This window comes from Salvelinus namaycush, unplaced genomic scaffold (genome assembly GCF_016432855.1).
Source record: "Salvelinus namaycush isolate Seneca unplaced genomic scaffold, SaNama_1.0 Scaffold248, whole genome shotgun sequence".
NCBI lineage: Eukaryota > Metazoa > Chordata > Actinopteri > Salmoniformes > Salmonidae > Salvelinus > Salvelinus namaycush.
In genome coordinates this window covers 36,351-62,957 of record NW_024059319.1, presented here as the reverse complement: position 1 = coordinate 62,957, position 26,607 = coordinate 36,351, and the positions used below count along the sequence as shown (strand labels likewise).

The 26,607-nt window shown below is 41.6% G+C and overlaps 2 protein-coding genes across 3 annotated transcripts; one reads left to right on the top strand and one right to left on the bottom strand.

Moving 5' to 3' along the window:
• Positions 1-3,990: 3,990 nt before the first annotated feature.
• Positions 3,991-15,476, bottom strand: LOC120039019 (ubiquitin recognition factor in ER-associated degradation protein 1-like). 2 transcript variants are annotated; one of them, XM_038984551.1, is made up of 12 exons: positions 15,354-15,476; positions 14,809-14,941; positions 14,552-14,584; positions 14,308-14,429; positions 7,043-7,173; positions 6,871-6,943; positions 5,519-5,587; positions 5,339-5,407; positions 5,200-5,250; positions 4,972-5,060; positions 4,760-4,844; positions 3,991-4,600 (listed from the first exon to the last, which is right to left on the bottom strand). In XM_038984551.1, exons 1-12 carry the CDS (start codon positions 15,354-15,356, stop codon positions 4,529-4,531), a joined length of 930 nt encoding a protein of 309 aa, XP_038840479.1. In that variant the 5' UTR covers positions 15,357-15,476; the 3' UTR covers positions 3,991-4,528. The 2 variants fall into 2 exon arrangements, with proteins under 2 accessions (XP_038840479.1, XP_038840480.1); XM_038984552.1 differs by having other exon boundaries at positions 3,991-4,597.
• A 227-nt stretch (positions 15,477-15,703) lies between these two features.
• On the top strand, positions 15,704-26,352 carry cdc45 (CDC45 cell division cycle 45 homolog (S. cerevisiae)). The gene is made up of 18 exons (XM_038984543.1): positions 15,704-15,863; positions 16,081-16,140; positions 16,248-16,340; positions 16,457-16,594; positions 17,504-17,653; positions 18,206-18,264; positions 18,814-18,862; positions 20,415-20,476; positions 20,582-20,632; positions 20,775-20,894; positions 21,413-21,544; positions 21,771-21,869; positions 22,400-22,561; positions 23,983-24,121; positions 25,098-25,181; positions 25,340-25,458; positions 25,584-25,660; positions 25,934-26,352. Exons 1-18 carry the CDS (start codon positions 15,813-15,815, stop codon positions 25,996-25,998), a joined length of 1,710 nt encoding a protein of 569 aa, XP_038840471.1. The 5' UTR covers positions 15,704-15,812; the 3' UTR covers positions 25,999-26,352.
• The last annotated feature ends 255 nt before the right edge of the window (positions 26,353-26,607 follow it).

Here is a 26,607-nt window from a genome sequence, read left to right as displayed (position 1 = left end):
ATCAGCAATACAAAATTGGGTTTAATTATTTATTTACTAAATACCTAACTAAATCACACAGAATTACATATACACGGAATGAATCATACCTTGATTACAAATTATATCATAAAGGAAAACGTCCCTAGCGGGTGGGATAGATATGACAGCTTGTTACACAAAAGAAAAGGGGCTGGGTTTGAGTGAAAGAGCGGGAAGACTGAGGAACAAAAGGGTGAAGCTGTGCTATCGTAAATACAATATCTTATGCATTCTAAATTACCGCCCATTTGGAAAAGGAAAATGCAATAAATATTTACTCTGAGCTGTGCTTCGGTAGGTTGGTGGTAGATGGAAGGCCGTATTGCCCAACCGGGTCAGTATATGTATTGACCAGCAAACCCACTGCAGCCTACCTCACTAGCTCACTGTCCATCCCTGCTTTGGACAATTAATAGCATGACTCTCGTACTTTGCCCTTTTCCTTTATGGTTGATATTAACGACGAAAGGATATATTATCTGTCTCTCTCCTATTGTGTACCACTGTTAAATACTGTGGAAAAATAAAAAACTGGGAAAATAAGTACTTAGAACTAACAATTATTATAGATACATATTAAAGAAAAGGGTAAACACAACACTGGACTGAACCCCCTAATTGTCAAACTAGTATTAATGTACAACAATATAGAAGAGACAAAACTAGAGGTTATGCAATATGGGTGTATATCCACTGCACGCTTCTTAGGTGTGTAATTGACATGACCAAAGAGCTATTGAAATTTAAAACTATGAAAAATGTACGTTAAACCGCGTGATTTTACAGCACACAAACAAGAGTGTGCAATATAGAAGGGTACATTCTGCACCATGTTTGAAGTCAGTAGGTCACATGACCAAGGAGCTATTGAAATTCTAAATTTTGAAAAATGTATGTAAAATCTTGTGAGATGAAAATGGACAAACTAAAGGGTGTGCAATATAGAAGGGTAATCAGTGGACATACTGAACCTTGTTTGAAGTCCCTAGGTCATATGACCAAGGAGCTATTGACAATTTACATTTGGAAAAATTCATGTAAAAATGTGTGAGATGAAAATGGACAAACTAAAGGGTGTGCAATATAGAAGGGTAATCAGTGGACATACTGAACCTTGTTTGAAGTCCCTAGGTCATATGACCAAGGAGCTATTGACAATTTACATTTGGAAAAATTCATGTAAAAATGTGTGAGATGAAAATGGACAAACTAACGGGTGTGCAATATAGAAGGGTAGTCAGTGGACATTCTGAACCTTGTTTGAGTCCAGTAGGTCAAATGACCAATGAGCTATTGAAATTCAAAAATGTAAATAAATAATTTAAAATAGTGCGAGATGTAAATCGACAAAAAAGAAATGTGTGCAATGTGTGTCTATGCCATCGGGTTAGCTAGAACCAGTTTTGAAAGTTTTAGGAGTAATGGTTAAATAGTTATTGTAATTTGAAAAATGTGATTTGTCACTATGTTGACAGTCCTTAACTGCTGTTGGTGGACGTAAGGAAAACTACAGGCGAATATCCGTCGAATATCCAACCTGAAACTGTTTTTACCTCGGTCCCAGTCAGGTGGTGTTTGTTTACTAGAGACGAGAGACCGGAGACTTGTTGTGAGTCACTCATACTGCTTACACATAGGAATCACGGTAGGTTGCCTGTAAAAACAATTGGGCAACATTTCTATTTTTACCTCTTTCTTTTCGGTATTCGCCTTTTATGTAGCCATTGTTTTTGTCAGGATGGAGCAAAAGACATTCAACGTTGTGCGACCGTTGTCACTGTAACTTGACAGCTGCATGTTCTAAGTTCCTCATTTTAAATTCAGACCTTCCACTACTTTCCTTCCTTCACATTCACAACAGTAAGTTAGCAGCTTGCCATAGCCTACTTGTAAATAATTACCTTGTATTTTCCTGTTAAGGTGAATAAAAAGTTGGCTACTCAAAACATTGTCAGATAGCCTATGTTCTGGTAATTATATAAGTTGGCTGGACAAAAATCCATTAATGTTTATGCAGGTCCTAAGAAACATCAGACAAATACACTATACAAAAGTATGTTATTCTATTATTGTATGTGGACACAAATGTTCCCTCAATTTTTTTTCATCACTGAGCAAATTTCAGGTCTGCTGAGCGCAAACTTGATGAACGTCGCAATTATTTGTTATTTATTTAACGAGGCAAGTCAGTTAAGAAAATTCTTATTTACAATGACGGTTAAACTACCCTAACCCGGACGACGCTGTGACCAGTTGTGATACAGCCCGGGATCGAACCAGGGTCTGTAGTGACGCCTCTAGCACCGAGATACAGTGCCTTAGACCGCTGCGCCACTTCGGAACCTACATTCCCCTGCCCTGATCACAGTAGCGGAAAATAAAATAAAGACGCCCTTCCCCTCTGCTCTCAAAACAATGAGCTCTGTAGCAGGTAGAGCGTCACATTGACACAACGCTGATGGCAAAGCAACGTGAAGCTTATAGTAGAGCTGAAGTGTAACGCCGTATTCAAAACAACTGGGAACTCGGAAATCTCCAACTTCCGAGCGTTGAAGAAAACTGGTAACTAGAAGAAAAGAAAAGCTCAGACTGGGAAAAATCGTCTTGAATTGTCATCCAACTCGGAATTCCAAGAGCTCTGACTTTCTGACCCGAAGATCACTGAAGCCATAATTTTACCAAATTTTTCCCCAAGTTCCCAGTTGTCTTGAAAGCACCATTAGCCTACATTCTCCTGCCCTGATCAGTCAAGTCAACACATATGGCCTATATTTTATAGTAAGAATGAATATAATAGAACAAAATATAAATAATATTTTTCCCACACAACTTGAGTGTCATTAACATGTGGAACTGCTGTCATAACAAAACAGTTGTATTTTGGAACAGAGCCCATGTGCTAATTTCTTTTTGAGGTAGAAGCATTAGAATCTGCTCTTCCAGATAATTTAAAAACATCTGACCTGGATGAACCTCTGTAGGAGCATTTCATAAAGTAGCTTTTTTGATCCACCTTGGATGTGATCACATTACACACACTTTCGCTTCTCAACCTACTAGCCATTTGTAGTTTAAGTTAGAAACATGTGCACACTAACCCATCATGTATTCACTAAATATAGAGGGCTTTTAAATATTTATTTGGCAAAGTCAAGAAGACATTTTTTTTTAAGTGTGCATTCCAGTGGAGGATGACTCATACAAATGTCTGGAATTGTGTAAATGGAATGGCATCAAGCACATAGAAACCATGTGTTTGATACCATTCCACTAATTCCGCTCCAGACATTACCACGAGCACTTTCTCCCCAATTAAGGTGCCACCTACCTCCTGTAGTGCATTCCCCCACACCAAATGCCAAAGCATTTCTGTGACAATAGACAAGAACAACTCAAAGACAGAACTACATGCATTTAAATGGAGAGAATAAATGCATAAAAAGCATTTCTGTAAAGCTTTGTGATTGACAAGAAAAAGTTTGACGGACAACAGAATGTTCATGACTTAATATGTGCCAAAGACTAAGATGAAAGGCAACATTTATACTCAGGACTTTTAAATACATTACTGCAATCATAACTAGATCGGTTGGTGGAGATAAAAGTGCAGGCTTTGTTGCCGGCAATACCAGTCAGATACAAAGAAAAGGCATCAAAAAGTTGACGTTTTTCAGTCATGTAAAATGTCCAATGATTTCTCTGTATTGTTCTATCCTAGTCCATACTGTGAGACTGCCTCCAACCTCACCAACCAACCATGCAGCTCAGACTCATAAATCCCTAAATTATTCACATTTATTTTCAAGTTGTTCTTGTATCCCTTTACTGTGTTTTGTTCTTGAATCCGCACACTTATGAATTACAATATGTAGCTATTTCAATACCTACTGATACACTTTAACATTAGGCTCTATAAACCAATATAATGGACGCATCATTCCACACACAAATTATTTTAAGACAAAAATAAACAGATCTATACAGAGTGCACTTTATTCAAAACACTGTACTTTATTTCAGAGTGTTGATAAATAAACAAAGGAAATAGCATTTATCTACCACTCATCACTCAGTTCGAGTCCAACAGGTTCCAATGTCAGAGGAGCGTTTCCAAATTAATTTGATACATATTCCAAGAAAAATCAAACCCACTCCAACATTAACAAAGGTCATTCTGTTGAAAGGTAGAAAATTGTTTATGATATTTATTATATTGTATTGAAAGGGTTGCTGTCTTTGAATGGGCTCATACCAGCAACCCTGGACTCTAACCACAGTCCCAATAACATTAAAAAAAAATTATGTGCTTTTAACATGCTTACCATGGGCAAGACCATTACAATATGATCAAAGGAAAGTAACGCCTTGTTGATTCCTGCCAAGGGAAAGAAAAAAATGAACCCAGCTCTTAACATGACCTGCCTTTATTGGTTGCTTATGGTGGGTGTGTGAGTATGTATGTAGAGTCTGCAGTCAGTCAGTCTCTGCAGTTGAATACTGTAGTGCCTCAAAGCTTTCTGCCACCTTTCTTGCGTAGTGACTTTCCCTCGCCAGAGAAGGCGATGAATTCTGAATCCTCCTGAAAACATGCAACTAGCTTTAGCGTACATCATTCAAATCTGGCACATACAATTTGAACCATCTAAATACAGCTTTTATGCCTTCCTGGAATTTCAGTGTTTGCAAGAAAGGGATGAAGCAGTTTATGACATTTTCCTTCTTTGACCATCATACTTACATCCTCTGTTGTTTTCCTGGGCAGAGGCCTAGAGTTTCTGATGAAGGTGATCCTGCCAACCTTGTACTCATAGTTAGGAATCCCTCTGTATTGGGACAGAGAGGGGTTAAAGATTAAGATCAGAGCTGATTTCATCATAGCTGCAAATACAAAAGTGACCGGATATGGGGAAAGGGCTAGGGGTTGTTTTTGGACTGGTAATAGCTCCCAACCTTTTAATGTCACTGGGATCGATAGGGACGGGGCTGGGCTCGATGCCTTTCTTTTTGCCATCCAGACGATTGCCTGAACCAGTGAAAGCCTATAGAGAGAAGTATTCATAGACTAATTCATGGGTTGAATTGAGGACTGCATGAGCTTCGCATAAATGAAAGAGAACATGAACCATATGGGTATGAACTGAGGTAAGTAAGGAAAAAAATCCATAAGCATAAACTCACTCTGAATCTCATGTCCATATCAGTCCAAGTGTTGGGGTCTCCTTCCTCCTCCTGTTGTGAGGAGTGATTAGAGTTCATCAAAACATACAGTATAAACACTGAGACCGGATTAGAAATACTCAACATGTGTTGTTCTTACTGTGGGCTCCTCTGGTGCTTTGTAACACCTCTCTGGTTCTTTGTAACCCAGCGGCGCATCAAAGTCCACCTGAGAGACAACAACAGGTATGGCTGGGTGAGGTAGAGCTATTAGGTACCATAATCTAAGTTAGTGTTGTGTCTCCACTTATGGTATGATAGATAGTACAGAAGATCTTACATTCATATCACATTCAATGATAGACACTGCCTTGTCTGGCTTAGTCTCCATCACTCGCAGTTCATAGATCTAAAATCAGTATAGAGAAAGATAACAGGTCAGGCACAACTGTATGCCACACACAGGCTGCCGGTGTCACATTTGGGGAGGACGGGTTCATATTAATGATTGGAACGGAATAAATGGAATGTTATCGAACCCAAACACATGGTTTCCATGTGTTTGATACCATTCCAGCCATTATTATAAGCCATCCTCCCCTCAGCAGCCTACTGTGATGCCACACCTTACATTTAGAAGCAAAATTCTGGTGACAAGTCAAATTCCATTACAGTTTTGCCTTGTGCATTGTAATACAGTCATCATACAGTATATGGCCAAATGTTTGTAGACACCCATTCAAATGAGTGGATTTGGATATTTCAGCCACACCCGTTGCTGACAGGTGTATAAAATCGAGCACACATCCATGCAATCTCCATAGACAAACACTGGCAGTAGAATTACCTTACTGAAGAGCTCAATGACTTCCAACGTGGTATCATCATAGGATGCCACCTTTCCAACAAGTCAGTTCATAACATTTCTGCCCTGCTAGAGCTGCCCCGGTCAAATGTAAGTGCTGTTATTGTGAAGTGGAAATGTCTAGGAGCAACAATGGCTCAAACGCGAAGTGGTAGGCCACACAAGTGACTGAAGCGCATTAAAACTCGCCTGTTCTCGGTTGCAACACTCACTACTGAGTTCCAACTGCCTCTGGAAGCAACGTCAGCACAAGAACTGTTCGTCGGGAGCTTCATGAAAGGGGTTTCTATGGCCGAGCAGCCGCACACAAGCCTAAGATCACCATGCGCAATGACAAGCGTTGGCTGGAGTGGAGTAAAGCTCGCTGCCATTGGACTCTGGAAACACATTCTCTGGAATGATGAATCTCACTTCGCAATCTAGCAGTTCGACGGACGAATCTGGGTTTGGTGGGTGCCAGGAGAACGCAACCTGGTCCATACAGAAATGGTTTGTCGAGATCAGTGTGGAAAAACTTGACTGGCATGCTCAGAGCCCTGACCTCAACTCCATCAAACGCCTTTGGGATGAACTGGACCGCCGACTGTGAGCCAGGACAAACCGTCCTACATCAGTGCCGTACCTCACTAATGCTCATGGCTGAATGGATGTCCCCAGCAATGTTCCAACATCTAGTGGAAAGCCTTCCCAGAAGAGTGGAGGCTGTTATAGCAGGAACGGCGGGACCAACTCCATATTAATGCCCATGATTTTGGAATGAGATGTTTGACGAGCAGGTTTCCACATACTTTTGGCTGTGTAGTGTACCATTAACTTTAAACAGTTACCTTTTCATTGTAGTTAATTGCGACAACATCTCCTGTAGTTAAGCAGGCAAAGTTTCTCAAGGCATTTTCCAACCTATGAGACAGTGAAGTGAAATGTGAGAATCATTTGTCTATTTTTAATGACACTTAAATGTGCAGAGGTGAGTAATTAAAGGTCTATAACTGTACATACACTGCTTTGGGGTTAGTGATATCCAGGAAGTCTGGGCTCTGTGGCTGGAACTTGGAGTATGTGGCCACCATGAGGTTCACACTCTCCACCTGGACCAGGCCCCCTTCCTCCAGCAGGAGATTCTGCATCATCTACAGGGGAAACACACAGACAACCATGTCACTACAGACAACATACACACTAAAGTTCATGACCACAGAGGTGTGATGATTTTAATACAGGACCACTGACACGGCCCGCTACCAACACCTGCGGGCTCTCCTTCACCGTGGCCAACGTGAGTAAAACATTTAAACGTGTTAACCCTGCCCAGACGGCATCCCTAGCCGCGTCCTCAGAGTATGCGCAGACCAGCTGGCTGGTGTGTTACGGACATATTCAATCAATCCTTATCCCAGGCTGCTGTTCCCACATGCGTCAAGAGGGCGCGTCATTGTTCCTGTTCCCACATGCGTCATTGTTCCTGTTCCCAAGAAAGCTAAGGTAACTGAGCTAAACGACTATTGCCCCATAGCACTCACTTCCGTCATCATGAAGTGCTTTGAGAGACTAGTCAAGTATCATATCACCTCCACCCTACCTGACACCCTAGACACACTCCAATTTGCTTACCGCCCCAATAGGTCCACAGACGATGCAATCGCAATCACACTGCCCTAACCTATCTGGACAAGAGGAATACCTACGGAAGAATGCTGTTCATTGACTACAGCTCAGCATTTAATACCATAGTACCCTCCAAACTCGTCAATAAGCTCGAGACCCTGGGTCTCAACCCCGCCCTGTGCAACTGGGTCCTGGACTTTCTGACGGCCACCCCCAGGTGGTGAAGGTAGGAAACAACATCTCCACCTCGCAGATCCTCAACACCGGGGCCCCGTAAGGGTGCATTCTCAGCCCTCTCCTGTACTCTCTGTTCACCCATGACTGCGTGGCCATGCACGCCTCCAACTCAAATCATCAAGTTTGCAGACGACACTACAGTGGTAGGCTTGATGACCAACAACGACGAGACGGCCTACAGGGAGGAGGTGAGGGCCCTTGGAGTGTGGTGTCAGGAAAATAACCTCACACTCAACAAAACAAAGGAGGTGATCGTGGACTTCAGGAAACAGCAGAGGGAACACCCCCCTATCCACATCGAAGGGACAGTAGTGGAGAAGGTGGAAAGTTAAGTTCCTCGGCGTACACATCACAGACAAACTGAAATGGTCCACCCACACAGACAGCGTGGTGAAGAAGGCGCAACAGCGCCTCTTCAACCTCAGGAGGCTGAAGAAATTTGGCTTGTCACCGAAAACACTCGCAAACTTTTACAGATGCACAATCGAGAGCATTCTGTATCACCGCCTGGTACGGCAACTGCTCCGCCCACAACCGTAAGGCTCTCCAGAGGGTAGTGAGGTCTGCACAACGCATCACCGGGGGCAAACTACCTGCCCTCCAGGACACCTACACCACCCGATGTCACAGGAAGGCCAAAAAGATCATCAAGGACAACAACCACCCGAGCCACTGCCTGTTCACCCCGCTAACATCCAGAAGGCAAGGTCAGTACAGGTGCATCAAAGCTGGGACCGAGAGACTGAAAAACAGCTTCTATCTCAAGGCCATCAGACTGTTAAACAGCCATCACTAACATTGAGTGGCTGCTGCCAACATACTGACTCAATCTCTAGCCACTTTAATAATAAAAAAATGTATGTAATAAATGTATCACTAGTCACTTTAAACAATGCCACTTTATATGTTTACATACCCCACATTACTCATCTCATATGTATATACTGTACTCTATACCATCTACTGCATCTTGCCTATGCCGCATAGCCATCGCTCATCCATATATTTATATGTACATATTCTTATTCCTTCCTTTATACACACAAGTGTAAGGTAGTTGTTGTGAAATTGTTAGATATTACTGCAGTCAGAACTAGAAGCACAAGCATTTCACTACATTCGCATTAACATCTGCTAACCAGGTGTATGTGACCAATAAAATTTGATTTGATTTTAAATGTTGACTGTTCGAGTACTCCAATATCTTTTTCGAAAATATTTTTTGAACAAGGCCTGCATTGGGAAAAAACATGGGAACAGTGCGCAACAATGCCTAATTAATCACAACCAATTACAGATAACAAATCCTAATTGCCCCATAGAGACAGTGTACAAAACATTAGGGACACCTGCTCTTTCCATGACATAGACTGACCAGGTGAAAGCTATGATCTCTTATTGATGTCACTTGTTAAATCCACTTCAAATCAGTGTAGATGAAGGGGAGGACAGGTTAAAGAAGGATTTTTAAGCCTAGAGACAATTGAGACATGGATTGTGGACAGTATGTCGTCGTTGTAAATAAGAATTTGTTCTTAAAATGACTTGCCTAGTTAAATAAAGGTTCAATAAAATAGAAAATGCTCAGAAGAATTGAGGCTGTTCAGAGGGTAAAAGGGGATGCAACTCACCATTAGGCAATGCCATTTTAATATTAATTTATTGAAACCGTAATATCAACTGGTTATATTATATCATGAAACACAATGTCAGTAACCTTAGCAGTGGCGCTTGTTTGTAGAAGCCGATGGCTGTGCACTGGCATAGCTTTGTTGTTGTGTTAATTAAGCGTATCTTAATCAGACAAGATACGCTTAATTCCCGAGCCCTTAACACGGTCAAGACACGTTATAGTAAAAAACATTATGTAATATAAACAGAATTAAACTAAATATTTTTTTCAAGTAAAAAAAAAAAAGTTGCCAGTGCGAAGTGATGCATCACGCATCTGGAACATAGAATGAAATTATGTGTAATGGCTGTCTCGACCCCAAGAAGTACCAACAGAGTGTCTGTTCAGAAAAGCAGAGAGTCCGGAGAGACGAGGCTTGTTCAGGGTCCCAGCCCCAGAGACACATGACCAGCTGCTAGATATAGGAATTCAACCGCTACAAGCACCGTTTTTCTGTGCATCATTGGCTGTAAGTGACAAAAAAGTGATCACTACATAGTTAAAGTACTCTACCTTCGAACAATATAGCTATCTACAGCTAACTTTTGTCAATGATTTTTGGTTTGTTTATTATCCCAGTATTAATCATTACCCTCTTCATTGACTTATCGGTTAGTGTTGCACAAGTCCTACAGGCTCACATTTGTAGGCTACATTTAATAATATATTCAGTTGATCATAGTGACAATTGTAGCCTAGATCATTTATACCGTTTTTTTCCACATAACAATGAAGTAACTGATAAAGCCCATTTTATGTGGCACATGCAAATGTGTTGCATAATGCATTATGACAGTCTCAGATATTAAAACCTTATTTTCCTTTTATTTAAGGTCACTGTTACAACTACTTCTAGTACAAAGTAACAGATACTTAAGAGGTCATTTGGAAAGAATTGGTACATGTCTTCAAGGTAATCAGCCCAGAGCAATACCAAAGTATTTGATGCAAGAATGGCGAACACCATGTGCGCCTCACAAAAGACCTCATCCAGCATCAAGGTGCCCAAGTCCAGTTTGACATTGCACAGAAATTCAGCAGGACCATAACGAGAGAAGACAGACCTCATGCAGCGATTTGATAAAGACTGAGCTGAAGCCAAAGTCTGGAAAGCACTCAATCTCAAGTAAATCTGAGGACATCAACCATATAGTAAGTGCGCTTCTTCATCAGAAGGCGTTTGCTTTGACACCTGGCAGGTTCTACCCGAGCTTCCAGAACTTCCAAATAAACCTGCTGCACAAATTGGACTATGAGGAACAAGTGTAATGGATCAGATTCAGCAACCAAACTGACCTTACACCGTGAGAAGAACAAACTGTCTGCCTGTTTGGCACACAGACAGAGGCACAAATGTTGACTGTTGATTTCAACTGTAGTGCTGAAATTCTGGAATGGAAACTGTCATCTTGAATGCCACAGTTAGAGAAGTAATTTAAGAAAGAAAAAAGGGGGCCTCCCGGGTGGCGCAGTGGTCTAGGGCACTGCATCGCAGTGCTAACTGCGCCACCAGAGTCTCTGGGTTCGCGCCCAGGCTCTGTCGCAGCCGGCCGCGACCGGGAGGTCCGTGGGGCGACGCACAATTGGGCTAGCGTCGTCCGGGTTAGGGAGGGTTTGGCCGGTAGGGATATCCTTGTCTCATCGCGCTCCAGCGACTCCTGTGGCGGGCCGGGCGCAGTGCGCGCTAACCAAGGGGGCCAGGTGCACGGTGTTTCCTCCGACACATTGGTGCGGCTGACTTCCGGGTTGGAGGCGCGCTGTGTTAAAGAAGCAGTGCGGCTTGGTTGGGTTGTGCTTCGGAGGACGCATGGCTTTCGACCTTCGTCTCTCCCGAGCCCGTACGGGAGTTGTAGCGATGAGACAAGATAGTAATTACTAGCGATTGGATAACGAATGACAACGTAGACTGACAAAACGTGTATTTACTTTTATAACGTTACAATCTTTGTTGCATTTATTTATGTAATTATTTTCACATATTGTTACATTACAGCCTCACTCTAAAATGAATTTGAAAAAATCCTCAATCTACACACAATACCCCATAATGACAATGCAAAAACAGATTCAGAAATGTTGGCAAAAAAAAGTAAATACATTTACATAAGTATTTAGACCATTTACTCAGTACTTTGTTGAAGCACCTTCTTGGGTTTGATGCTACAAGCTTGGCACGCCTGTATTTGGGGAGTTTCTCCCATTCTTCTATGCAGATCCTCTCAAGCTCTGTCGGGCTGGATGGGGAGCGTCGCTGCACAGCTACTTTCAGATCTCTCCGGAGATCGATTGGGTTCAAGTCCGGGCTCTGGCTGGGCCATACAAGGACATACATGCATGTAGGACTCAAGGTCTTGAGGTGGTCCATAGTTGACTACATGACATGCTTAAAGTCTATCCCCATTCCCAGTGATGAAGTAGCCATCACAACTCTGAGATTAGATGACTCATTTTTCAAGGCTGCGATTATGTGCAATTTTATGCCCTCGGTTGTCTCTGAGCGGTGCATGTTGAAAAGCCTGTTTTCCAGTGTGTCCTCTGCTCCTGCTGAATGCACAGATTTCTCCCCAAGGAACTGCTGAAAAACCTTGTTGTACAGCAAAGAACAGTCTTCAATTCTCTTACAGTATATGACAGTCCTTGGGGTCTCAGGCCCAGAGCAACCATGAATTCTAAATGGCATCAGTAGTTCGCAAAGTAGCCGAAGCGGAAAATATACGGGACGCAATTATTCCAAAACTGCTGCTCGTTGTTGGAACACATTTTCCTACTTCAATCAACCAGTCCATTTTGATTTGAATTTGTGATAAAACTGATGCCATTTGGCAAGGAATGTAGGTTGTGTGTCTCATCAGTTAGATACGTTTTTATAGGCATTTATTTCTTATTTCTTGCGTGCGCCCTCAGCACGCGTGTGTAGAGGGAGCGGTCGGAATGCAATTGAGTGAAAGAGACACGGAGGGGAAAGGGAATTTAGGAAGAAGAATTGTATTATTCTTTGTTGTGCCCCACAAATGCACATGTACAAATGGAACACTAGAGTCAAAGCAAATGAACGTTCGTTTTTTTAGGGGTAAGGGTGACAAAATGTCACTTGCCCGTTCAGGCAGCCACAAAGCACATTCCACCAAATAGTTTTACAGTATTTGAAAAAAAAAAAGTGATCTCTGGTTAAAGATGGAGTTTTAAAGTAGTCAATTAGAGTACTCATGCCCATCCCTAACTTTAATGCATGTGACATAACATACACGGTTCCCAATTTAAAGCATCCATCCATATACACTGCTCATGGAGTCTGTTTCTGACCGTTTGAGCAGACACATGCACATTTGTGGCCTGCTGGAGGTCATTTTGCAGGGCTCTGGCAGTGCTCCTCCTTGCACAAAGGCGGAGGTAGCGGTCCTGCTGCTGGGTTGTTGCCCTCCTACGGCCTCCTCCACGTCTCCTGATGTACTGGCCTGTCTCCTGGTAGCGCCTCCATGCTCTGGACACTACGCTGACAGACACAGCAAACCTTCTTGCCACAGCTCGCATTGATGTGCCATCCTGGATGAGCTGCACTACCTGAGCCACTTGTGTGGGTTGTAGACTCTGTCTCATGCTACCACTAGAGTGAAAGCACCGCCAGCATTCAAAAGCGACCAAAACATCAGCCAGGAAGCATAGGAACTGAGAAGTGGTCTGTGGTCACCACCTGCAGAACCACTCCTTTATTGGGGGTGTCTTGCTAATTGCCTCTAATTTCCACCTGTTGTCTATTCCATTTGCACAACAGCATGTGAAATTTATTGTCAATCAGTGTTGCTTCCTGAGTGGACAGTTTGATTTCACAGAAGTGTGATTGACTTGGAGTTACATTGTGTTGTTTAAGTGTTCCCTTTATTTTTTGAGCAGTGTATATATATATATTTTGGTTGAAGTGTTCTCACTTTATTTAGACAGAAAGGAAATCAGAGGGGGAGATAGGCAAGAAGGAGAGAAACAGTGGGAAGGGTGGGGATCAAACCCTGGTCTCTGGTGGGGAGTCTTATATACAGTGGGGAGAACAAGTATTTGATACACTGCCGATTTTGCAGGTTTTCCTACTTACAAAGCATGTAGAGGTCTGTAATTTTTATCATAGGTACACATCAACTGTGAGAGACGGAATCTAAAACAAAAATCCAGAAAATCTCATTGTATGATTTTTAAGTAATTAAGCCAGTCTCCAGACCTGAACCCAATAGAAAATCTTTGGAGGGAGCTGAAAGTCCGTATTGCCCAGCGACAGCCCCGAGACCTGAAGGATCTGGAGAAGGTCTGTATGGAGGAGTGGGCCAAAATCCCTGCTGCAGTGTGTGCAAACCTGGTCAAGAACTACAGGAAACGTATGATCTCTGTAATTGCAAACAAAGGTTTCTGTACCAAATATTAAGTTCTGCTTTTCTGATGTATCAAATACTTATGTCATGCAATAAAATGCAAATGAATTACTTAAAAATCATACAATGTGATTTTCTGGATTTTTGTTTCAGATTCCGTCTCTCACAGTTGAAGTGTACCTATGATAAAAAGTACAGACCTCTACATGCTTTGTAAGTAGGAAAACCTGCAAAATCGGCAGTGTATCAAATACTTCTTCTCCCCACTGTATGTGACTTGTGCCAGGGAGTGTTACCACTTCCCCACACCTCTGCAGTTAAAGCATCCTTTGATAGAAATATGGCACAAGATTTATAAAAAATAAGTGTTGAAATAAAACAACCCTCCTCACCCAGTGTGGCAGGTAGCAAATCCCCTCATCTGCTACAAACTCCAGGACACCACAGTGTGTCATTCTGTCTGAGTTCTTGTTGGTAAGTTTGAACAACATGGGGTAGGTGATGTTAAGTCTGCCTTTGGTGGAAAAGAGTGAAGGGTAAGAAGAAGTCATCTGTTGGGTATAAAACTCAGGTTCGGAAAAATTGCATATGTAGATCATCAGAGTTTAAATCTGGATAAAGTAGGAGTATACTTACTTAGTTGGTCAAGTGCAGATGGCGGCATTATAACTATAATGAGAAAACAGAGCAATATGAGCACTGAAAAACACTTACAGAGCAGGATAAGGCAGAATCAATTGACAGTAGGATGACAGTGACTGCAATCTCTACAGTCACTTGTGTATAGGACACTGGGGAAAAGCTTAGGTGTCAAACTCTATACATTCCTGGTATAGTTATGATATATTTGAAAGTTGGCAATTTATAGAATTGCCATCATATAGATTAATTACTTTTTCCTCCTTTCTCCACATCAGACCGGTCGTTGGGACCCGCCAGCATGGACACAGAGTAGCAGCGGTATTGAGTGGAGAAGCGGTTTTGGAAGGTCCGTGGCATCGGGTGGTCAAACATGTTGAAGGAAAACTGTGGCAAATATTTTGAGAAACAAAAAGTAGTTAGATCAGGTAAAAATTAGTTATTTTTAGAGTTGGTTTGACAACGTTACCCTGACTAATTTCAAACCCAACTTTTATTTCAAACATCATCATACCAACTAGTTAGCCTACTTCATGTAAAACTAGCTGACAAGTGACACCATTTAACTTTTCAAAGCTGTACGATTCACAAGTAAAGTTGCTGAGCAAGGTAACGTTAGATATTAATTTTGTCAGAATGATGGTGCATATTTCCTTTGATTTGAATGGCTAACTATTTCCTACTACCAAGCTAACAGTTAACGGCTAACGTTAGCTAGTGAATTCCGATACGATGTGGCACTGGTTACGTTTGCATTTTTCATAAGCAACAGTCAAAACCAGTGTTGTCGAGTACTTACCATGATGAAAATTAGCACTCCAAACTTTATATATCAAAATGTATAGAATAAAGCTATACCAAATAGCGTATTTATTCTCCGACAAACTGCCTGCTGAAATTCCAATGTTATCTTCCGCTTAGCCGCAACGAAAGCAGGAAGTGACGGATTTCTCAAAACAAAGCATGACCACCAATCAGAATCCTAACACCAACATTCTATCCTTTGTGATTGTCTAAACGCGCTGACGCCTACCTGCATGCAATTTCTATTGGTCAGTTTTACACAAAGCCTACAAAGTGGAGTTTTATTGGCTGTTTAACATTCGGCAGCTGAAGTGCGAATTGGCGCCATTTTTCCAACAAGGACAATTTGACCATACGACAGAAAAGCTTGTGGCTGCATTGAACAATAATAAAGTACACGTAAAGTTATTTTATATTTTTCTGTTTTTATACAACCTCACGAATATATTGGAAAATGTTTATTACGGACATAAGAAAGGAATTCTACGACGTTGTTGTCAACCAGGTAAGAACTTCTAACACTACATTTAGTTTCCTGTTAACTAACGCGTTATCTAACCGCAGAGAGGGGTGAAAATAGGAATACCACCGACAATTTTTCAGTCAACTAACGTTAATTATTCGCCTGCTATTTTTGCTAAATAAAATAGGATGTTAACGCTAACGTTACTTTTACAAACTTCTGTGTCTTGACTATTGATCTGTTTCTCCATTACTTTCAGAGAGTTGCCCTCCTGGTGTCATCTGATATCGATGCACTCTGCGCCTGTAAGATATTACAGGTAAGTCAAGGGCCCTATCTTTTGCTGTCAAATAAGTTAACTGATCTGCTACATGTTTGTCTAATTCACATGTTTTCTTACTGCCTCTTTCACCCCCATCTACCCAGGCACTGTTTCACTGTGACCAGGTCCAGTACACCTTGGTGCCAGTGACAGGTTGGCAAGACCTTGGTACTGCCTTCTTAGAGCACAAGGAGCAGGTAATGTGAAACACCTGTCCACACCTGAATACCCTGGAATTCACCTTAATGTGTCTAACAGGATTATGAAAACTACAAACATCCATGAAGGTGTCTGTTATTTGCTCTCATTTCAGTTCCGCTATTTTGTCCTGATCAACTGTGGGGCCAATGTTGATCTCCTGGAGACCCTTCAGCCAGAGGAAGACTCCATCTTCTTCATCTGTGACACACACAGACCTGTGGATGTAGTTAATGTCTACAATGACACCCAGGTGAGAAGTCAATGTCTATCCTAAATGACAGCCTTTCCCCTACATAGTGCAAAAGTAGCACGCTATATCGGGAATAGGGTGCCATTTAGGACATAGTCAATCAATAATTGTAATTGAGTGCGCTGGTCCATCACTAGCCCAGCTTCTAGACCAGTATTCTATTCTCGGTCTAGCCTTATAAAACTAGCTCACTGTGTGACTTATTTACCAATCTTTGTCTGTGCCTGTTTGATGCTTTTCCCACGTCGGGAGGTATATCCGTGGGTGGTTCTGATTCAGAATGCATCGCCACGCTATTCCCAGGAACGAATTCAATTATTAGATGCTACCACCCCCTCCAAATCAATACCAAATATGGATTTCAGTGTTTGCGCGCACACGCTCCATTTTACTTCCTGTCTGTGTCAGCACGGTGCCCGTATTGTGAGGCTGATTAGCTAGGACACACAGGTGTGCGTGCAACGCGAGAACACAACATGGAATCCATCTTTGGTTTTGATTTGGCAGGGGGTGGTAGCATCTAACAATTGAACTTAATAGTTTCTTATGCACTGCTCGTTCATGTAAAGGATAACATTTTAAGAAGGACTGTCTACCAACTATGGATATACATTCCAACGTGGAACACGTGCTGCTACATAGGTAGTCATTTGATTGCGAGTTATCTCGAATGCATTCACTATGCAATACAATTAAACCTCTTAAGTTCAATTATTAATAAAGAGGTCTACGTTTGGGCTAGTTCTTCACAAGGGGCTGCTTCACTTTGGCAGCAGTTGGGTGACTTCAGATGAGAAAAGTCCTTTAGGATACTGCCCTTGAGATGATAATGAGCACAGAAGTTGCTGTCCAGATGAAGAGCCAGTGTCAATCAGTGTTTTGAACTCAATCTCCCACAATCCCCCCCAGGTGAAGCTGATGATAAAGCAGGATGATGACCTTGGAGTGCCCTCCTATGATGATATCTTCCGCGATGAAGAGGAGGAAGGCGGCGATGACTCTGGGAATGAGAGTGACGGAGGCTCTGAGCCTTCTGGGAAACGGAGGCGATACGATGAGGTATGCTATGCTGTAGAGCTGAGACAATAAACCAAAAATTGACACTGACCACACCGATCACTTATTGCAGGCATTTTGAAGATATTGTTCATTACGATAAGTAGCCTATACTAAAGAAATGTAAAGTTTGATATGAAATAAGTTTGCTAATATGGGTGATTGTTAATGGGACAATTGATGACTACAACCATCAAACTAGTAGTTTAAAGGATAATAAAATAAATGGTACATACTATTTTTATAAACTTAGCATTCTATTTGTTATCGCATCAATTAAATCCATATCTCGATAAATTGCCTTTTGTCCATATCGACCAGCTATATTGATGCTACAAAAGTTGATGATAAAAATTATATTGATCCCATCCCACCTCTACTTAACAACCCTTTGATCCAAGGTGGATACAATATTTCTGCTTCTTATTAATGTTTATTTTGCCCAGTGTAATTTGATTTGCATATGACAATGTTGATTACCACAAAAAGTAGACGAAGCCGATCAAGTTTGCAGTGATGTATTGTTATTTATACCAACATGTTCCCATGTTTTAGGGGGAAGTGGAGAGGAGGATTGAGCGACAGAGAGCAACGAGAGAGTGGGAGGCAAGGAGGTGAAGTTTCTCTAGCGTTTTAAAGCCCCCATGCAGTCTTTTGTAATTTAATATTTAAATCATCACTGTTTGGTTAATAAATCACTGTTTATTTATTGAAGATAACTCAAATATATTTTGTATAATTTATTTCCCTGAACCTACTTTGGCCCTTGAAATGCTCTGTCTGATCGAGTGGGCGTTAACAGACAAATTTGAAGATGTTTACATACACAGCCCTAATTGGCTGATAGGATGATCTAGAGCCCACCCCCTTACCCAGATGAACAGTCATTGACTCTTTATAATCAGATCACATTGTCATGATGTGGGCCAGAAGTTCCATCCCATCTGAACAGGCTGAATTTCCAGGCATAAAAAAAAAAAGAGGGCTCTTACACAAAAAGGGCATTAACACCGAAATTGTGAAAATTATGATATTTTGATCTCATTGTGTGGCCTTTTTAAAATAATAATAATTACAACAGGTAAAGCATGTTTTTAACCACACTGCCCCGTTAAAGGTTTAAACAGTCTTATGACATTGACTTTTGAAACGTTTCATTTCAGACGTGAGATCCTGTTTGACTATGAGCAATATGAATACCATGGGACTTCGGTGAGTATGGATTATATATTGGTTATGTTGAAACTTGCTGTCTGTGTGTGTGTGTGCGCACATACATACATACATACATACATTATTCTACAATGTAGAAATTGTAAAAATTAAGAAAAACCCTTGAATAAGTAGGCAAGTTCAAACTTTTGAACAGTTATGTGTGTGTGTGTATATGTTATATAAATAACATGGACTTTTCTAAGTGATCCCAAACTTTTTTCATTTATTTTTATTTATAAAAAATAAATCGGGGTCACTTAGAAATGTCCATGTTTTCCATGAAAACATACATGAAAGGAGTTGCAAAATGAATAGGAAATATAGTCAAGACGTTGACAAGGTTATAAAAAAATATTTTTAATTGAAATAATAATTGTGTCCTTCAAACTTTGCTTTCGTCAAAGAATCCTCCATTTGCAGCAATTACGGCATTGCAGACCCATTCTAGTTGTCAATTTGTTGAGGTAATCTGAAGAGATTTCACCCCATGCTTCCTGAAGCACCTCCCACAAGTTGGATTGGATTGATGGGCACTTCTTACGTACCATACAGTCAAGCACAGATGGCGTCAAGCACTCCTCCAGCATCTTTTCATTTTTTTTAAGCTTATCACAAATGTTCTACTTTGTGATCCGAACACCTCAATCTTAGATTCGTCTGTCCATAACACTTTTTTTCCAATCTTCCTCTGTCCAGTGTCTTTATTCTTTTGCCCATCTTAATCTTTTCTTTTTATTGGCCAGTCTGAGATGTGGGTTTTTCTTTGCAACTCTGCCTAGAAGGCCAGCATCCCGGAGTCGCCTCTTCATTGTTGACGTTGAGACTGGTGTTTTGCGGGTACTATTTCATGAAACTGCCAGTTGAGGACTTGTGAGGTGTCTGTTTCTCAAACTAGACACTAATGTACTTGTCCTCTTTTTCAGTTGTGCCCCGGGGCCTCCCACTCCTCTTTCTATTCTGGTTAGAGCCCGTTTGCGCTGTTTTGTGAAGGGAGTAGTACACAGCGTTGTACGAGATCTTCAGTTTCTTGGCAATTTCTCGCATAGAATGGCCTTCATTTCTCAGAACAAGAATAGATTGATGATTTTCAGAAGAAAGGTCTTTGTTTCTGGCCATTTTGAGCCTGTAATCGAACCCACAAATGCTGATGCTCCAGATACTCAACTAGTCTAAAGAAGGCCAGTTTTATTGCTTCTTTAATCAGAACCACAGTTTTCAGCTGTGCTAACATAATTGCAAAAGGGTTTTCTAATGATCAATTAGCATTTTTAAAATGCTAAACTTGGATTAGCTAACACAATGTGCCATTGGAACACAGAGGTGATGGTTGCTGGTAATGGTCCTCTGTAAGTCTATGTAGATATTCCATTAAAAATCAGCTGTTTTCAGCTACAATAGTCATTTGCAACATTCATAATGTCTACACTGTGTTTCTGATCAATTTGATGTTATTTTAATGGACAAAAAATGTTGCTTTTCTTTCAAAAACAAGGATATTTCTAAGTGACCCTAAACTTTTGAACGTGTGTGTGTATATGTATTTGTGCAGGCTGCAATGGTGATATTTGAGCTGGCATGGGTCCTGACTAAGGACACTAAAGATATGCTGTGGTAAGTGAATTTATCAATGTTTTTTGTAAAATTATATACATGTATTTTATTTGCATGTGCAAACTATGACACTACAATTTATATTAAACATTTGATGTTGGACAGGTGGGCCATCATTGGGCTGACTGACCAGTGGGTTCATGATAAAATCACTCAGTAAGAATATTTAACTCCAACTCTCTTCTATAACACTTCAAATCTGATGCAACATCTAGGATGCCTACAAAGTTTTTGAAAAATACAAAGCTCATGTCTTACACGAGCACTAACTTCCGTGTATTGTTCCTGTGCCTCCCAGTATGAAGTATGTAACAGACATCGCTACTCTGCAGCGCCACGTCTCACGTCACAACCACCGGAACGAGGATGAGGATAATTCTCTCTCTATCGACTGCATGAGGATCTCCTTCGAGTACGAGTATCCTTTATCTTCACTGGCCAAAGGACCAGGGGAGCTCAGACTTGTGCATGACAACTAGTTGAGACCTAACTTTTTGAGATCTTTGGTTCAGCTATTTTGTTGCTGTGGTGTCTTCTAGGGCTGTGACGATACCAGTATCGTGGCAAGGAAAGAAGACACGAGGTGGATTTAACTTTAGGAAAACAGCCCTAATGTTGGAAACAAACATAATTACGTTGTCATCCAGAGTCACATTTTGTTTATTTTCCAAGGTATAGCACACTAGTTTACGTACTGCAGGATTTTAAAGAAATTAAAAGGGAGGTTTTCATTTTTGCCCTGGTTTTGCCTCGTTACTAACGAGTATCGCAATACTGGTATTGTCCCGGCCCTAGTTTTTTAATTTGGGTCTGACGTGTTATTAGTAAGCGTTGCCACATTCTTGTGGCTGTGTGTATGCTGTCCTGACTGTCACCCTCACGTCCCTCCCTGTCATGCCTTTCTCTGTGTGTTAACCCCTTGACACCCTGTCGCAGTCTGCGTCTGGCCCTGTACCAGCACTGGTCTCTGTTTGAGAGTATCTGTAACTCCTCTTACACCTCCTGCAACTTTAAGCTCTGGTCAATGCATGGCCAGAAGAAACTCCAGGAGTTCCTCGCTGACATGGGGTATGCTATCCCCAAGTTCTGACTGTCAATTAGAATAGGATCTCCATCAAATGATCACTTTAGGGACATGCGTGACTCGCATTCTTGAATATCAATTACTAATCAATTAGTTAATGTAAGCTACAATTAGTCTGTAGCCTCTGAAGGACAAATGTCACTTCATCAAAAGTGATGGGCAGCAGTTTGTTATTTTGATTTATTGATAACAATGGATTGTGTTGTCCAGCCTGCCCCTGAAGCAGGTGAAGCAGAAGTTCAACTCCATGGACATGTCAGTCAAAGAAAACCTGCGAGAAGTTATAGAAGAATCCTCCAACAAATACGGGTAAGAGTGTTTGTCTATTGCATAAATATATCTGTAATCCCCATTATCAATCACTCTGTGTATATGATGAATAAAATATGCCCTTCTCCTAATATGCCCAATAGACTATTTTCCAGTACACGACACAATGATGTCACGCACAGATGCGGGCAACTCTTGGCAGCAGTAAGAAAGCCATTGCCATCTGCGCCCGTTCGACATAGCCTAGATTCACTTTTTTATTACTCCTGAACAAAATAACTTTGGTGTTCTTATCGCATACAATGTTTTGATTCTTACTTTAACAGTCGCTAAGATTCCATTTGTTTGCGATCTTTGGAAAATAACTGTTTTGGGTACAGCAGTTGTAGTGTGAAATGCACTCATAAGCAACATGTAAATAGAGGCTTTTTTTTGCTGGCGTTCTAAATTATAAGAACTCCCACTTGTTCTGCCACTAACTTGCACGCATCGCCCTTGTGTGGCAATCTTTGTAAACACAGAAAAGGGTCTATAGCCCTCATTTAATGCTGTTTTCTCTGTCCCTTCAGTATGAAGGACATCCGTATCCAGACTTTCGGCATTCACTTTGGCTTCAAGAACCATTTCCTGGCCAGTGATATCGTGCACGCTGCTGCCGCCCTTCTGGAGAGCACTGAGAAGGACGACAGCCCCGGCGACAACTTTATCAAGGCCCTCGACTGCCTCTCCAGGTACACACACGTACATGCGCACACACACTCCCCATAAGCAAAGCCTTTGACTGCCTGTCCTGGTGGAGGAGGTGTACTGGACAATCCCAGAAAGCTGGGTGGTTCTCTTATTCCTTGTTGAGCTCATGATACAATGTATAATGATTCACAGAGAGCACAGAGTCTTGGGAGCTCACGCTGCTCGCCCCATGTGTTTATTCACTCGGGATCAAACGGGAGAGGGACTAGGGTTGGGCGATATTACGATAGGAACGTTTATCGATGACGATTGACAGCCATCGACGATTGACAACCTAGTGCTGTGACAAATGGTGGTTTAGCCCATTTGAACTTGACTGGCGCTGCGCCGTAGGCCTAAAGAACGAGGGTAGGACAGGGCAGCACACGAGTGACATTCAGAGTAATCTGCCTATTCCTGTTTGCTATAGCCTATTTCAATAAATAGCTTATGCTGTATAGGGCAGCAGAACGCAAGAGGAATGTAGGCTAGACAGAATTACACCAAAGCAGCGCAAAATGTTCATTCAGAAAATGTTGTTTCTAGCTCTGTCGGATGCACGGACGTTAAAGCTTAAACTTATTACGTTTTATAACTGACACTCCTTGACTATATTGTCTAGCTGTTTAAAAAAAAAAAAAACTTCTGCTATATTCCCTTCTCTCCATTCAATATGAATATGACCTTTGGGCTAGGCCAGGGGTTCTCAAACTTTTTGGGGCCGGGGACCACTTTTGTGATAGCAAATTCACCAGGAACCCCGTCATTTTTCATAATTGGTTGGATTTATAAAGCACCTTTCTACCAACCAGAAGTACTCAAAGCAATTGACATAGTAGGGGGAATCTCACCTCATCCACCACTAATGTGCGGCACCCACCAGGGTGATGCACAGCAACCATTTTCTGCCAGAATTCTCACCACACATCTCCTATCAAGTGAGGAAGCCAATTAGGAATGAGGGGGATGATTAGGTGGCCATGATGGAATGGGGCCAGGTTAGGAATTTAGCCATGACACAGGGTTTAATACCCCTACACTTATGATAAGTGACATGGGATTTTTTTAATGACCACAGAGTCAGAACATCTGTTTAACGTCCTATCTGAAAGATTGCACCATACGCAGGGCAATATCCCCTTCACTGCCCTGTGGCATTGGAATCTCCTTAGACCGGAGGGAAGAGTGCCCCCTAGTCGTCGTACCTCCCCCCAACACCACTTCCAGCAGCATCTGGTCTCCCATCCATTATGAGTACATAATCACGATAGGACAAAGGTTCGACCAACCCTAAGAGGGACCTACCGGTATTTGAATTCTGTCCAATAGTAACACATTTTGGTTGCAAAAATTGCTACGGTGTGCACTAAGGAATACACCCCAGGTGTTGGAATGATCCCATCCTGTTTTCTTTTCTCTGTAGGAGTAACCTGGAGCGTCTCCATGGTGGCATTGATTTGGCTAAGAAGAAGCTGATGGCCATCCAACAGACTGTAGCCAGTTGCATCTGCACCAACCTCATACTGTCACAAGGACCCTTCCTCTACTGCTACCTCTTGGAGGTGTGTGTTATACAGTATACTGTTACCACTGTAATATCACGGTACCAAAATGTCATGATACTTATGATGGCAACATTTTAGAATACCATAGTACCACTTCATATGATACTACCAAATGTTTTGGCCCTACTGTTTAAGAAGCCGATGGCACCTGTTATAAAATGGCTATAAAGTCTATTTTACATTTTTGATAAATTCTGTATAAAAAAAAAAGTTTAGCAACGGCAACTAATGTCTTGTATGCGCTGGTCCAATAATGTCCACTTGACTTTCATGAGCATATCATGTGGCAGCAGTAATCAGCCTGCCGCATCCCCTATCAGTCCTCACTCGCCTGTTTCTCTCTGTTCGCTCTTCCTGTACATCTGTTCCTCCATCAGTTGAAACATAATGTAGTGGTGATGAGGGGGAATGCTGTCCCTGATCTGTTTTTTTTATCCTTACATTTGATGCATTGAAGCAACGCCTAATGTAAGCCGAAACTCTCTTTCTAGTCCTTACATTCAGTTTGGTGCATACCGGTTTTAATGTTGGGAGCAATGTGTTTGTAGGAGAGAGAGTGGTGTGTGTGTGTGCGCGTTTGAGGGAGAGAGAGAGTTAGTATGTGTGTTAATTGAAGAGTAAAGGTTTCATGCAGGGTTTTCCCCTTACTGCCATAATGACATGCAGATTATTATGCATGTATGTTCCTCCAGCCAAATCACAGGTAGGCCTTTGCAAATATGAGCAAATCAGCCATTCTATGCAGTATACAGTGTGCAGTATACTGAAGTTGAGTAGAAATTTGAACATTAGTGAAAGTTTTTTTTTTTGTGTAACACATGTGCATAACATTTAGAAAACGGGAACAAGTGTCGTGGGATGGGGGGAACCGGACGCTAGGTCTGCATTGGCCTGGTATTGTTTGTAAAATGTTGGTATCGTGACAACACTAGTGTGTGGTATGTCCTCCCTATGACCCTCCATCTCTGTGCAGGGAACTCCTGATGTGAAGCTGTTCTCCAAACCCATGGCCTTGACCCTGCTCTGCAAGTACCTGCTCAAAGCCTTTGTACGCTCTGTGAGTAACTCAGTATTTCACTTACCCATTATCCAAGGCCCTGTCTAGCTCTATTGCCCCTGGTCTTCAATTAGTTTCAAACAAAAATGACAGTGTTTTAGATGTTTGTTTATGGTTTTTTGCATCGTTCTTGCTTGTCTGCCTGTGCCTGTACATAGACGAGGAATAAGCGATGTAAGCTGCTGCCCTTGATCATAGCTGCTCCCATGGATGTGGAGAAGAGAACTGTCATCGTTCTAGGCATCCCACCTGAGTCTGAGACATCCGACAAGAAGAAGTGAGTTCATAAGTTGTGTGCCTGTCTCTGCAAGCACTTTAATGTTCTTTATGTTTTGGGAAAAACTAAAACAAATCCTAATTTTAATCTTCCTTTTGTTCTCGCTCTCTCCCCCTCTCCAATAGTTTCTTTGGCCGTGCGTTTGAGAAAGCAGCAGAGAGCACCAGCTCCAGAACTCTCCACGACCACTTCGACACCTCTAGTAAGTAAAATGTTATTGTAAATGTATATCTTTTCCACAAGAGGGCAGACATGACACACTACAGATGGGCCTTGTTTAGCAGTACACTGGTTTCGTACATATATTTCAGTACTTTATTTGGCTCTCATACAGGTGCTTTCTCTAGTCATTGTTACAGCTTTAATCATTACATCATCAGGTGTTCAAAAAAACATTTCCCTCGCACCTGCTAGCCATAACAGCTCAAATTGAGCAATACACATGCTCATACTTACCTGTGTTTTGCCTTTGCAGTCATTGAGCTAAAGATGGAGGACAGGACTAAGTTTCTGGATGCCCTCATCACCCTGCTGTCCTAAGGAGTGAGCTAACTAAGACACACTGATGTATGGATAAAGTTCCTGAAATTGATATGTGAAATCTGTAGATGCTGGAAGAGACTATATGACATTACAACTAGGTTCATGCTCAATGTGATGGAGAAATCTCTATTTTGTGCTTCACCTGTTTTGGCCAATGATGAGTATTTTCCAATGTTTCGTATTTTCAGTTCAGGACACTTTGTGATGCCTATATGTATATTGTACTGTTTCTTGTAAGTGTATTGTGAGGGTTTGTGTTTTTAATCTCATGTAAATACATTTTTCTGTTGTCTTTGTTTTTTGAATGTGTCATGTAACACATTTATTAAATGATATTTTATTGATGTATAATTATTGAAGTTACCATCTACTAAGAGAAGGAATGATACACTTGAAACATTTAGTAGTAATAGGGGTATGTAATAACATTGAACTTTGGCGCAGAATGTGATATGGACCGTAGAAACTGTATGATGGCTTAACCATCTCCCTCAGTATACTGATCTAGAGCATAGGTTAACACAGACCTTGGCCCATATAGCACAGTATAAATACAGTTTCATGGATGGGTGGGATCCAAGTCCCTCTCTGTGGGCTAATTGAGCC